At 41.0% G+C, this 14,996-nt stretch overlaps 1 protein-coding gene across 3 annotated transcripts in view; it reads left to right on the plus strand.

Annotated features, from left to right (window-relative positions):
* pak1 (p21 protein (Cdc42/Rac)-activated kinase 1) overlaps positions 1 to 14,996 on the plus strand; it is a 57,805-nt gene that overhangs the window by 35,356 nt on the left and 7,453 nt on the right. For 2 of the 3 annotated variants that reach the window (XM_031878698.1, XM_031878699.1), the window contains 10 exons: positions 907 to 1,126; positions 2,394 to 2,488; positions 3,374 to 3,521; positions 3,644 to 3,681; positions 5,460 to 5,573; positions 9,159 to 9,402; positions 11,510 to 11,533; positions 12,242 to 12,305; positions 13,885 to 13,933; positions 14,831 to 14,943. In XM_031878698.1, coding sequence (XP_031734558.1) covers positions 934 to 1,126; positions 2,394 to 2,488; positions 3,374 to 3,521; positions 3,644 to 3,681; positions 5,460 to 5,573; positions 9,159 to 9,402; positions 11,510 to 11,533; positions 12,242 to 12,305; positions 13,885 to 13,933; positions 14,831 to 14,943 — 1,082 coding nt within the window. In that variant the 5' untranslated portion in view covers positions 907 to 933. The remainder of the gene's footprint in view (positions 1 to 906; positions 1,127 to 2,393; positions 2,489 to 3,373; positions 3,522 to 3,643; positions 3,682 to 5,459; positions 5,574 to 9,158; positions 9,403 to 11,509; positions 11,534 to 12,241; positions 12,306 to 13,884; positions 13,934 to 14,830; positions 14,944 to 14,996) is intronic. The other variant, XM_031878700.1, reaches the window with a different exon arrangement.

Below are 14,996 nucleotides of genomic sequence, written 5' to 3' on the forward strand. Positions count from 1 at the left end.
TGTGTGTATATACAGGTATGTATGTATACGTATATGTGTATGTATATATACATATGTATGTATATGTATATATGTATGTATATGTGTATGTATGTATGTATGTATATGTATGTATGTATGTATATGTATGTATCATTGATAAATAGAAGTTTATTTGTAGTAAACCTTTCAACAGCGAGACAATTTAAAGTGCTTTACATAAGACGTAAAAGACATTAAGGTATAAAATAAACGCAAGACAATATAAAAAAACATTATAAATAGAATTTTAAAAAAAGGAAAGTAGAAGATGAAGATTAGATCAAATATAATTAGATGGATTAACCCTCTGTCCCCCAAACAGCGTCAGGCCCCTCCTGTCACATGTTACTCTCTAATACTTTTACAAGTGTTACCAACACCCTGCTGTACATATTTAACTTTTTTACAGTTTTACAACCTCTCTTCTCCTCAATGCTCTGTGTTAATTTTTTTCTCGTCAAAGATTTTTTGTCACGTGACTGTTGGTCTCGGAATTGAATGTTTTTTTACAGGATGTGGTTAAAGCAAACAATTTATTTGGGGCAACATTTAAAATGAGACCTGTAGAAAAAGATGTTTTTTCATAAAATTAATTGATTTTGGCTTCGTAAGAAAATGAAAATGACAGGACATCCACAGTAAATTAATGAATAAATAGGGTCACAAAGCAAAGGTGCCTCGGCTATTTGTAATGACAATAATTGATTTAAGGTTTAGGTTATTTGTTAAGTACAATTCATTTAGTTTTCTATCATTGTATATTGAGCTTTATTTTTTTCTGTCGGTGACACAAAATATTTTCAAAACAAAATAATTTGAAGAGTCACCGTCTCCTGAATGCTCGCCTGTGATTGGTCGATGATTCCCCCTCTGTTCTCTGTGCAGGAGCGGCCGGCTGCAGCCTCGCTGAAAATGTCCGATAATGGGGAGGTCGAGGACAAGCCCCCAGCTCCGCCCATGAGGAACACCAGCACCATGATTGGCTCCTGCAACAAGGACCCCGCCCCGCTCAACCACGGCTCCAAGCCCCTCCCACCCAACCCGGAGGACAAGAAGAAGAAGGACCGCTCGATCCGGTTCATCCTGACGGGGGGAGGCGACAAGAGTGAGTACCGAGACCGCTGTGGGGGGAACGGTGGGATTGCACCGACACTCGTGTTACCCTTGAGCCAAGCACTGGAGTGTGACCTTGTAGACGAACGGATCATCTCCTTCCATTCTGTGCCAGAAAGCGAATAAACATTACTAACTATTGTTTTAAGTATTTTGTATAATTTACTTTTTATACTTCAGTAGTGGTGCAACGGATCATAAAACTCACGGTTCGGATCACGGATCAGAGTCACGGATCAGATCAAAAGAAAAAAGGGAGCAAATATAACTGATCAAGTGATCCCTGATCAAGTTTATAACAAATGTTGGATCCTTGATGATCCATATTGGCAGATACACATCCCTTTGTTGTTTGATTATAACAGCTGGTCTACAAGGCTCCAGACTATTTTTTATTTGCCACCGTCCCAAAAATCCTTTCAACCACATTGAAGTCCTTGTAGACCATCAACAATTCTACGTACGGATGGACAGTGGTCCGTTACACCACTATACTTCAGGGGTGTTTATTTGTTGCTACATTATTTCTATAAGATGCATCTTCTTGTGCTGCTTTTACGTTTTGGTGAACTCAAGACAATTCTGCACCTGTGGACAATAAAGTTGTATTCTATACTATTCTACGATAAGTTAAAACCAAAGAGTCGACAAGTGGCCACTCCTCTGTATTAAAACGTTATCTCAGTTTCGATCTCCGGCATGTTTCTGGGGGAACAAACACATTTCTGCTGACTAAGTCACTGTCCGCTTCCACATCCAGGGACAGGTGCTTTGTGGGTCCCGTATCATTCATAGTCATCCCAGAGGGATCTGTCTCCAACATACAGCGTCTCATATTGACGTCTTTCTCTCAGATTCCATTCTTCTTTCATCTTCCTCTGGCTCCTTTTCTGTTTCCTAATTTCCTCTCTTCTGCTTACCTCAGTTCCTTTTTACTAATTCTCTCTGGATTTAAGACCGTTCCAGGAATTCCTTGTACTTCCTCTTCAAGGGCTCTTAAAAAAGATATTTTGCATTCAGGATGGTCTTTTACAGTCGGTTTAATTATTGAATTGGTACAACTGCTGCTCTTCTGCAGCCTCTGAGTGCCAAGTTAGGAATCAAAATCATTTAGTATATACGCACTTTTTCACTAATCCCCTTTTATTCTAAAGGGAAATGAAATCTCGGACCATCCTGCGTCCTAAAATATATCAACTTCACAGGTATAATCTGGTTCCTAAAATGTTTGAGTCTCCTTTTTTTTTTTTTTTTTCCAGCCTACAAGAAGAAGGAGCGTCCAGAGATTTCCCTGCCGTCTGATTTTGAACACACCATCCATGTCGGCTTCGACGCCGTTACCGGGGAGTTTACTGTAAGTGTCTGTGTGTGTGGTGTTTTGTGCATTTAGTCCCCTTTGTGTGTACTCGCACTCAGTGGATTTCACTGAAAGCAACCGTAGTGTGTATGCGCTTTACTTTTTAATTGCTTACCGAAGGACCCATGTTCATTGACGCGTGTGTGTGTGTGTGTGTGTGTGTGTGTGTGTGTGTGTGTGTGTGTGTGTGTGTGTGTGTGTGTGTGTGTTTGATAAGCACACATTTGGCAAATGAACCTTTTTAAATAGTCACATTAGACAAAGAAGCCTTGTTTAGCTGACTCACTTGATTCGCCTGACTGAGCTCTTTTAGCTGGGAGTGTGTGTGTGTGTGTGTTTCCTTTTCTGTAATGTGGGACATTGTTCTCACTCATACACACATCTACATGCACTTAAACATATTTACTCAAGGAATATTTAAGTTGTGTTTATTTGGGTAAAAAAACAAACAGCAGAGCAGTGTACAAAGACGTCAGATGGATGGAGGCACTGATGGTGTGACATTAAGGACAGATGAGACCCGAGGAGAGTGCAGGGACGGAGAGATGGAGCAGGAAGTGGAGGAGCGTGAGTGAGGGACTGACCCAGACAGACGAGTAGAGAGAGAGAGAGAGAGATGGAAAACATGGAGATGTGACCCAGTTATGTGACTGAGGTATAATATGACAAGGCTGCCTTGTTAGGACTCCTAACCTACTATAGGAAGCCTGTGTGTGTGTGTGTGTGTGTGTGTCCTCTTTACAACAGTATCTTGTTGTATTGTTTGAAACGTATTGTGCATTTTAAAGCGATGGGGATTTGTGACAAGGCTCATAAATAAGTACAAAAAATACACAGCACATGAATTCAAAACAATAAGTAAACATTTGTGTGTGTGTGTAGGGCATGCCAGAGCAGTGGGCCCGGCTCCTGCAGACGTCCAACATCACCAAACTGGAGCAGAAGAAGAATCCTCAGGCCGTCCTCGACGTTCTAAAGTTCTATGACTCGAAAGAAACGGCCAACAGCCAGAAGTACATGAGCTTCACAGGTACACACACACACACACACACACACACACACACACACACACACTCACACACACGTGCGAGTCTTGAACTTTCCTCCTTATTTTTTTTCCCTCATAATTTCTCATTGTGTTTTTCCCTGCAGATAAAAACGCAGATGCCTACAGCTCCTCCACCACAACGGTAAGACCTCCTCTGTCAACGCAGTCACAACATGTGTGTTAACACTGGCTGCAGCCAACGTCAGTGGAACCAGCTAATGATAACTCCGATTATAGTTTCCCAAATGAATTTATCTTTCTTCTGGCCAGCAGGGGGCAACTCCTCCTCGAAGCCAAGTTTGAGAGTGAATAAAGTTGAGGGTAAATTTGAGAGGAGACTGTCTTGGAGGGAGATGGAGTGTTATTTAATCTGTCAAGGTGATGAGCAATAAAAGGATTAATAGGAGAGGGAGGAGGGAGAGCTGAGGTGTGACAGGATGAGGAGATTAAAAGAAGGAGCGGAGGAGATGAGGTGTAATCTAGCGTTTGACAAGACGGAGCGGAGAGGAGACGCAGTTTTGGAGGAGAGAGGGAGAGAGGGAGAGCAGCTGATGGGGTTGAGATGAGATCAGAGAATACATTTGAAAGAGAATGTTAAAAAGAAGTGAATGAGGGCGAAGACATCGTGTTGAGATGCAGATTGTGCAGATTTTTATCATTTGATCAGCAAAGCTTTTATTTCTACATCAATTTGAATTAAATCTTAACCTTTTTGACATTGGCTGCACACCAAAACAACTCTGAACTGCTAGTTGCTGCTAGTTTGAGTTGGACCAATATCTTAAATTGTGTGAGTGCGAGTTATTTGATTGGCCAATATATTTTCACGAAGGACAGCACTGAGGATGTATATTAAAAGGATTGATTGTGATTGTTAATCTGCATTATTTTTATTAATTATTTAATTTTGTTTCAATAAATTGTCCGGTGAAAGGCTACTATGTTTTATTTATATAATTTTATTGCTAAATGTCTATTTTGCAAAAACTAAATTATTAACAGGAAATGATTAAATGATTTAGGTACATTTTTAATGCCGACTATGAATCCAAACAGCTCTGGAACCATAAGCTACTTCCTCATCTATCTAACATTAAATAAATGGGATAATATGTGTAATTTATTTGTGAAACAGACAGATTTCATGTAGATATTAATATTTAAGGAGACAGTATGTGCGTGTATGGTATGATCTAGCTTAAAAGGACAACATTTGAAATTGGCCAAGGCCTTTCCAATACAGGACCACCTTTCATTGCTGGACGACACACACATTCTCCAAACTCAATGGTTCTTATTGAAATAAATGACTTTTTTTCCCCGCTGTGCAAATGTCTGAAAGGCACCTTTGAAACAAAACTATGTAGGTGAGAATAAAGAGAAGGAGGGAGCAGGAAGTGATGATGATGATGCCACACCTAGAGATGCACTCCTCTCTCTCTCTCTCTCTCTCTCTCTCTCTCTCTCTCTCTCTCTCTCTGCATTGTGAATCAGCATCTTTTCCTCCTTTCACCGTTTCCCCGTCTCTGCAGCATGGCCACCGGCCGAGCATCAGAGTGTCAGAGATAGAGACAGAGCAGAGAGGAAGAAGAGAGGGATGGTGGAGGGGAGGACGTGTGACTAGAGGCATTAGGAGCCAGACATGACAAGAGCTTTCAGACATCAACAGTGATGACGAGAGGAGGGCGAGAGAAAAAAGGGTGGAAGGACAGAGGGAGGGAGGCAGGAAAGACAGGAAGTCCAATTCAGACAACAAAACGAGCAGAGAAGAAGAGCTGGAGGGCTTCTCTACATGATGAGACGATGAAGCAGTAGAAGAACAGACGGTAACTGTAGGAGGCTATGCTGGGTCTGGTGTTTGCTCATGTGACGATGATGTCACTGAGGCTCCGCCTTCTCCCCCCCTGTGACATCACCCAGAGCTCCAAGGCCATGTCGGAGACGCCCGCCATAGCGACCGTATCCGAGGACGACGACGAAGATGAGGCCGAGCCCCCGCCAGTGATCGCCCCCCGACCAGAGCACACCAAATCAGTAAGGACACGCACACACACGCTCTTTCCACACCTTCAAACAGACCTGTGAAGTAGTGAGAGGGCCAAGGCAAACAAGAAAATATAGTTTAATCTATGAAAGAATATAACTATGATGATACAGTGCTATCAGCAGATTATCAGTATGTTAAAAAAGCATTATAGTAATGGGTGTCATAGAAAGTGTTACTGAAAAAGTAAGTATACGCACTTGGGGAATTACTTTAAAATTGCAGTTAAATAATAACGGGAAACACTTTCAAAGTTCTACAGATGTTTGTTTGTCGATATGAGTTAAAAATGTTGAAAACAACTTTAAAATAACTAAAGATGTAGAAAACTACAACTAAAGACGTGGAAAACTACAACTAAAGACGTGGAAAATACAACGAAAGACGTGGAAAACTACAACTAAAGACGTGGAAAACTACAACTAAAGACGTGGCAAACTACAACTAAAGATGTGGAAAACTACAACTAAAGACGTGGAAAACTACAACTAAAGACGTGGAAAATACAACGAAAGACGTGGAAAACTACAACTAAAGATGTGGAAAACTACAACTAAAGACGTGGAAAACTACAACTAAAGACGTGGCAAACTACAACTAAAGATGTGGAAAACTACAACTAAAGGCGTGGAAAACTACAACTAAAGACGTGGAAAACTACAACTAAATATGTAGAAAACTACAATAAAGACGTAGAAAACTAATAACTAATTACTATAACTATTGGCTCTATAATTAGCACAAACTAAACTTTTTCAGTCCAGCTGAAGAACTGGCTCCATGATTTTATCTCCACAAACAGTAGAGTAATGTTGACTTAGAATCCTTTTGTATCTATGATACGTTTGCTGGATATATTGTTTAAATCAACGGTACAGATACATGTATGTAGAGAAATGATTTTTACATTAGAAATATCTCGAACATTCAACAAGACAGACACGAAAACACTTTTCGCCAAAAGCTTATTGGTTATTGGATCAAACATAGTACAACACTGTAAACACACACACACACACACACACACACACACACACACACACACACCGAGTCATTCTGTCCCACTAAACAGTCCCACATGAGTCATTACTAATGTCCAGGTAGCAGTCGTTAATGAAATGTCGTACACCCACTAATCTTTAAATGGTCCGGTCTCCTGCCTCGCTTCAACTCCCAAACAAGACCACAAAGACCTGTGTGTGTGTGTGTGTGTGTGTGTGTGTGATGTGTGTCTGTGTGTGTGTCAGTCTCAGGGGAAGCACAGGTTATTTTATTTAGAAACTGTTTTTCAAAGAAGCTTTCTGTTCTCCCCTGGGTCAAGTCAGGATCTCTCTCTCACACACACACACACACACACACACACACACACACACACACACACACACACACACACACACACACACTTATGAGATTAACTAATCGGACAGAAGGCCTGATCTCTCTCCATTCACAGTGACATGTCTCACTTCTTCATAGACTGACAAACACTCAGTGGCCATGTGATTTGGTACACTTGGCTAAAACTAATGCGATCCAATACAACAGTCATTAAATCCTCCCTTCTGCTGTTTTTAATAGTATGTCTACACTGTGCATGCTTTATCAATGGGGGTAGACTAAATAACAGAAACACCTCTCTGTATAATGAACCACAAACTACAGCCTCAAAAATCAATCTTTTAAAGCAAGAACAAAACCGTCATCAAAGTAGGATTTGTTGCAGGACTGTTGTATTCGACTGAATTAGTTTTAGCTTTGAGTACCTAATAAACTGCCAACTGAGTGTAGTTGAGATGGCAGTATTCAATTCTTATCAAAAAATCAATTTAGACTTCAGTGAAAAGATTGAAATCAAAACAAATGTGTTCAGGTCTGCGACGAAATAGCATTTTTACCATTAATCTATCTGCTGTTTTGTTTTCATAATCAATTCATTGTTTTGTTTATCACATGTGGAGTGAAGAAATGTCCATCACCAAAGATAACACCATTAAATGTCAGACATTCAGTTCATCGTCAGACAAAGAACAAGCAGCCGATCCATGCAGTTGACAAGCTGGAAGTGAAAAATATGACTGAAGCGATTATCAAGATAGTAAGCAGAATCATTTCTGTCCAATCGATTAATGGACTAATTGGATTGAAGATTTCGACTTGACATAAATTCAACATGTCGTTTTTAATCCCCACCTGAAAAACTGTTAGAGCTTTTGTTAGAAAAGATTATAGTACTACCATCAAATGTTTCAACTAAAATAAATCATTTAAAAAATAAATCATTATTTACTTTTTTTCTCTATATCTGGTAAAACACACACACACACACACACACACACACACACACACACACACACAGACATTGTTGCTCCTCTGTCAGACAGGTTGGCGGTCGAGAGGCTGCTTCCATGGCGCCACCACAGTTTCCTCGGTGACTAGTCTTGTGCACCTGACTGGAGCTCCCGCGGCATACACACACACACGCACACACACGCGCACACACACACACACACACACAGAAACACTCTGTTCTCTTTGTCGTTTTTTTTCCCAACATTTTTCGTTCCGACAGTCTGAAAGCGGAGCGGGACTCAAACGCCTCACAGCTCAGTTGCAACATTTACATTTAAACATGACTCACTTACTTAAGCTACAATTTAATACATATATTTTATATAGTATATATATATATATATACTGTATATATGTACTGTATATATATTCATCGTTTCCAACACTGCGCTGCATTTCAGTTATGTGTTATTCTTATATTCTGAAAGAGAATAAGGAGCTCCTCTAGCCCCCCCCCCCCCTTCCTTCAATGAGCTGGTAATGCAGTTTGAAAAGTCAGCAGCACCTCATAACTATAAAGCAACTTTGACAAAAGTTAATGCGGACCTGATGTTCATTATGATGGATTACATTACTAGAGCAGCTTTCAGGAATCTGCTCATTGATTGTTTTTATACTGTGCCGAAAAAGCATGGAAACCTACTGAGGCCTGCTGCGGCTGTGAGGACACGTTTCTACAACACAGCAGTTTTCTGTGTTAACAGTCAGACTAATATATATGATATGATAAAGTGATAGCACTTAGTGTTGTCTGTATTGATATAGAGATGTAATATGAATAGAGAATGACATATATAGAAGTACAAATCAACATATTATGATATAGTATGGGATATGACATAATAATGTAAGGTAGTAATATAACAATAGATTCAGGTAGAAGTATAGTACAGCAATATAACAAAGTATAAAATATATACAAATCAGTATAGTATAGTAAAGTCTACAGTGTAGTATGATATAATGTGTAGGCGAGCTAATGTTTTTATTTAGTAATGTAATTACTGATCAGGTAACATGATGTCAAAGCTGAATCACTGCTGAGTCAATGCAGTGCTGTGTGTTTATCGATGGCGTCTCACTCTACACACCTGCTATCACATATAGTTCATCTTCGCTCTTTGTCTCAAAAGTCGGGAAAAGACAGAAAGATGGACTATTTGATAATATTGAAAGTATTTTCTCAGATTTAGAATTGTGTAACACCGTTTGGATTATTCTTTCAGATATACACCCGCTCTGTGATCGAGCCCCTCCCTCCTCCTCCTCCCACCAAAGATGCCGCGACCTCGCCCATCTCCCCGCCTCCGGCCGCCGGCGCCACCGCAGCCGTCATCCCCGCCCCCCCTTCAGAGGGAGCTCCCAGCAGCCCTCCCAATGCGAGCCCTGCCCCCGGGCCCTCAGTGCCCCGCCCCCTGGACAAAACCAGGAAGAAGAAGATGTCGGACGAGGAGATCCTGGAGAAACTACGTAAGCCTCATTCATGCACTCAAACTTTAGAATACTCCAGATTATCTTCATATAGAAATACTTTGCATTATCTTTTATCTATGACTGTCGCCCTTTAAAGATCACATTACCAGTAGTTTAGATTAATTACCGGCTGAACAAAGGAACAACCACAATAAATGGCCAAAAGTATGTGGACACCCCAGTCCATGTTGTTATATGAGCTTCACATTGCACTGTTGCCATGTTGAGACCACGTTAAGGGGCGATGGAAATGCTCCCAATTCACGCACCTTTTTAACGCAACAAGCGTTACAGCACATGGACAAAGCCAGCTCCGTAAAGAAGTGTTTTTCCCAGTTTGGTGTGGGAGAATTGAACTGGTCTGCTCTGAGCCCTGACCTCATCCCCGCATCCGTGACCTTCTGGGATGAACCGGAACACTTTGACTGTGAGCGAGACCTGATCAGCCAACATCAGGGTTGAAAAGACCCTGCGTTCTAAAAATCTGGTGGAAAGTCTGAAACCAGAAGAGTGAGAAAATGTTAAAACCGACGAGCTGTAGACACTTGAGAGTCCATCACGGTCATGACCACAGTAGTTTTTATCTTACAGGGTGTTTTGTATAAAAAAGACGGTGACTTTTATTTTCTTTAAAAGTCTCTGACAGCGTCTTTTCCTCTAAAGAAAGCTACACACAAGTCTTAATTCCACAGACTGTATATTTATATATTTATGTAATATTGTGTGTCCTGTGAATGATTTGCTCGATAGATATTAATCGTCATCCGGGGTCCGTTTTAAAAAAGCGTGATGCACTTCCTCTGCTACAGTTCAGCAAGTCGCCGAGAGCTAATTTTAGTCTCGTTTACACTGTTTTTATCTTTGACTCACTGTTTCATCACTTTCTCTTTACACACACACACACACACACACACACACACACACACACACACACACACACACACACTGGTTTTCTCCCACGGAGGAGGCTGTGAATTTATTTTAGGCTCAAGACCCAGCAAGTATTGTATTGTGTTTTTAACAAGTAGAACTTCTATTAATAGTACACATATGTGGTGCAAATATTTCAATCTGGTATTTTTCTAACTGACTACATAATAAAGGGCCTATTCCATGTAGAACGACTTTGTTCCTTTAGGCTTTCCTTTAGGCACATCATGATTAACATCCTGGTTCTGCAGCACACTACAGTCTGTAGTGTGGGAAGTGAGAGATGTTACATAATGTTATCTCTTCTATAAATATAACCCGCCTGCGGCGTCTCAGATCCTGTTAAAAGTTTTCTCTATTGAAGTGTTAAAGTCTTCTGTCCGACCTTTTAAAGTATTTCCTTTGTTCTCATTGGTTCGTGGCACCGAGCCTTTCTTCTTGAAGCCCTCCTCCTGTTACTGTAGCAGTCGACGTGACGTTCACGCACAGAGCTTTTGTCACTGGAAGTCATTCTTTTCGCCCTGACTTAAAGCTTGGAGATCGTCTGGGTAACGCTCCTTATTTCAAGTCAAATTAAAGTAAAATAAAGAGGAGCGACATGGTCCAGAATAAACTGCAGGCGGCAGACGGGAAGCACAGACACTCAATAACTGAATTAAGTTTGTGCTTTGTACTCTTCCAACATGTCTTATGATAATAGAATGACATCTATTTCTAATCATGTGCTGTGAGGTCACATACAGAGCTGTAGTATTGTAACCTCAGACGATTTTATTGCAATATCTTACTTATTAAAATAATCAAAATAAAAAGTTTTGATTTTATTAATGACATCCGTGATTTTCACATCACGTCCTCAAGCTGTTAAAAGTCTTGTTTCACGCCACTTGTGTGTACTTTAAAAGTCTCTGTTCTTACAATAATGTGTAAAATATGCAATATCATCCAAAACTTTTCACACTCTTTCTAAATATAATTAACATATTAACATAATTTAGCACATAAATAAATCCTCCTATGACCCTTTGAGCTGCACTGTGACTAAATCATGCCACAACCCTTCAGAATAAAAGCACATATTTAAAAACAAACCCTCTCCGGTATAGAAATGTGTTGCTGTGTACTTGTAATAAAAGCCTGTATATTTTTTAAATCATGCCCCACGCCTGTCCAGATGTGCTCAGATCTCCCTCTGCTGGTAAGACCAGGATACTGCCTGTCTGTGTGTCTGTCTCTGACTGACAGACCTGATATCCACTGTCCCCGCCCCCACTGTCCAATCCTCACGTCTGATTGGTCGTCCTCTCTCTCTATCCATCGTCTCGTGCGGGTAGAGACTGACTCCAAGTTTTGTCCTTTAATCACTTTCCTTCTATGGACTCTGATTACTGAACTGCAGACGGAGCTGCTGCAGCTCCTTCTGTCTGTCTGTCTGTCTGTCTGTCTTTTCTTTCATCTGTCCTTCACTTCTGTCTTTCTGTCTTTTATAGTCATTACTTTCTATATTTTTTTCTTTCTTCTGTCCATCATTTCATTCTTTCATTATTTTGTTCTTTCATTTCTTTCTTTCTTCTGTCCTTCATGTCTTTCTTCAGTTTTTCCCTCTTACTTCCTTCATTCGTTACTTCATTGCTTTCTGCCTTTCCTTACTTCTTCCTTCCCCCTTTCTTTCTTTTCTCTCTGGTCTTTCTCCCAGTCAGCATGCTGCATTGAGCTGAGTGTGATGAACATAGAGTAGAATCTGAATGGATAGAAAGACCCCTGACTCTTCTATCCATTCAGATTCAGTGGAACAGTAAAAGGAAGATATATAAATACTATTCAGCTGTTTATCTTTCTCTGAATACGTTAGTTTGTTTTTGGTCACTCATGTGAGCTTTTCTTTCTCTGTCTTTCTTTGACTCAGGGACAATCGTGAGTGTGGGAGACCCCAAGAAGAAATATACGCGCTTTGAGAAGATCGGACAGGGGTAAGTGTCACCAATCTACTGTGGCTGAGTCGACACGTCAAGTCTGCTGCGATTGGTCCGATCACTTCAAGGCGGGGTCAACAATTCCTGGAGAAAGATTGTTGATATTTGAACCTAACAGCCAAACAAACCCAACCCCCCCCATCTCGATCCACCGTCCTCTGGGTCTCACTGCCTTTCTCTTCACTCACCCATGGCCTTTCATCCTGTCCCGTACAGGAGCATGACCCTAACCATGTTGCTGTTTGACCAAAAGTCTATTGGATTAGAATCACTGACGGCACCTAACGAGCATTATGTAAATGTAGCATCAGATTAGAATAATCGTTGCACAGAAAGATTTCAGGTGTGTCCCCGACAAAACAAAAACCTTAAAAAGAGAAAAGAAAAGTGAAACTGCATGTGTGAAAATGGCAACACAGTGTTCGTTTCATCCTACAAACAAAACTTTCATATTCTACAATGCTGCTAAACCCAGAGGTACATCTGACAACATAGTACGAGTTATTGTGTTAATGTCAGTAACAATAGCACAACGGCCCAAATCACACTAAATACTTCTTTTCCAATAGAAACAGTGCGTGAAACATTCAGTAGCAAGCAATGAATCAAAGCTCCATAACCATCCTTTATTTTGATTGAAATAGTCAGATGGCACAGATTTAGATTAAGGACAGAAAGTAATATTAGTCTTTGGTGATTTGTTATTAATATGACAAAGATTAGTCCTCTGGTAAATATAAAGCCTCAAAAGGGTAACTTGTAACTGGTTGAATGCCCACACAGGCTATTTTGTGGAGTATTCAATTTAAAGTTACTGTGAGGAACTTTTAACGGGTTATTCCTCTGTTTGAACTTCATAAGTACTCGAGACCATCAGTGACAAGATTGGTTGTTTCTATATAGTTATTCTTAATGCTTGTGATCGCTGCACCGGGTCGGATTCTGTGCAAAATCAGACTCAGACTCCAGCGGGGGCTCCAGCAGAGACTAGCCCACCGTAGACAGACCCAGATCCGGCTTCGCTGAGGCCATCTACTCGCTGTCAGAAGCTCCGGCAGGAGGAGGAGAGGAGCAGAGCTCCACCTCCCTGCTTTGCCGGTCCCTGCTGGGAGCCAACACCGACACCACGCTGCCTGTGGACCAGGCCGTACTGCAGGGCCCACTGGAGGGAAAAGAGACACGGGAGAACCAGAACCAGGACTGAGCGGGTCAGACTGTAAAATGAGAGGTTTTCTAAAGAGACTCTGGTGCTAGAAACCACTTTGTCCACAGAATCAACACAGAATGAAAAGTGCCTTGCAGTAACTTTAACTAGTATGGTCTAACATAGTTTAACTAATATGGTCTAATATAGTTTAACTAATATGGCCCGAGATCAGCTTTGAGATTGCATTCTGACCCATGACGATGTGGAGCATCTCCTGGTTGTTTGAATGCTGCTGTGGAGTGTGAAACCTGCACATATTCATGATGTTACTTTTAAGTGATCTTAAATAAATAAAAATAAAAAAGCTTTCATCCAACAGAGACATGGTGACATAATGTTAATGTGGAGCTCTCTGCTGTGTGTCTTCAGGGCTTCTGGGACGGTGTACACAGCTATAGACATCGCTACAGGACAGGAGGTGGGTTACATTGAGCGTCCTCCTTGATATTTGTTGTCTCCTTCTGTTCTCTCCGCTCCTTCAGCTTATCGCCAGCCTTAGTCATTGGGCACAGAGGGAATGCTGACAGTGCTAAAAAGGACCAATTTCTGAAACTTAACTTGACTTGGAGAGCACATTAAAGGTCCCACACAGAGACAAGAGGGTAAAGGGGGAAAGAGGATTGACTTAATCAAAGAAGTAGAGGGGAAATAAAGTTCACTACCTGGAGGATGACGGAGATGACTTCAAACTGTTTAAGTGTTGGCTGAAAGGCCAAAGTCTGTAGAAAGTCTAAAGTCAAATGAAGTTGAACCATGATGCTGAAGTGAGTTCTAATTAATTCCACAGACTAAAAGATTTGATTGCAAATTTACGGAGAAATAAATTTCAGACTGAATGGCCTTTATTTTTTTTAGAAGACAATAGAGGTTTTAATAAGTGTTAACGGGAAGTTTAAATGAAGGAGGGTTCATCCGGGTGTCAGCCGTTCATCAGGTAAAATGAAGCGAGGAGACTTAAGAGACGAGAGCAGTCCGTCCTGATGGAGTGTGCTCAGTGAGGACAGGGACTGGATTAAAGTCGTCAGCCTCAACAGCTGCGACGCACAGGTTCATTTTTTAAAGGAGCTCGGCTCGTCTGTCGGGATAATCCTCCTCAGTTTCACTCTGAGGATTAGTCTGTGTGCTCACTTTTACTGCCGTCAGATTGAGAGATTTCCCTCTGGCTTTCTGTCTGTCCCTTTTCTCCCTCTCCCTCTCTCGTTCTCTTTCTCTTTCAATTAAAGAGAATTTCTACTCCCACCTATTTCTCCAGTTTCATCTCACATCCGTGTGATTTATTTGCATGAATATGAGAAAAGTTTTGTTTTTTTCTCAGGTTGCCATCAAACAGATGAACCTGCAGCAGCAGCCCAAGAAGGAGCTGATCATCAATGAGATTCTGGTGATGAGGGAAAATAAGAACCCGAACATAGTCAACTACCTGGACAGGTTAGACACACACACACACACACACACACACACACACACACACACACACACAC

Source organism: Anarrhichthys ocellatus, unplaced genomic scaffold, assembly GCF_004355925.1.
Source record: "Anarrhichthys ocellatus isolate YVR2014 unplaced genomic scaffold, GSC_Weel_1.0 scaffold194, whole genome shotgun sequence".
In the NCBI taxonomy this organism is placed as follows: Eukaryota; Metazoa; Chordata; class Actinopteri; order Perciformes; family Anarhichadidae; genus Anarrhichthys; species Anarrhichthys ocellatus.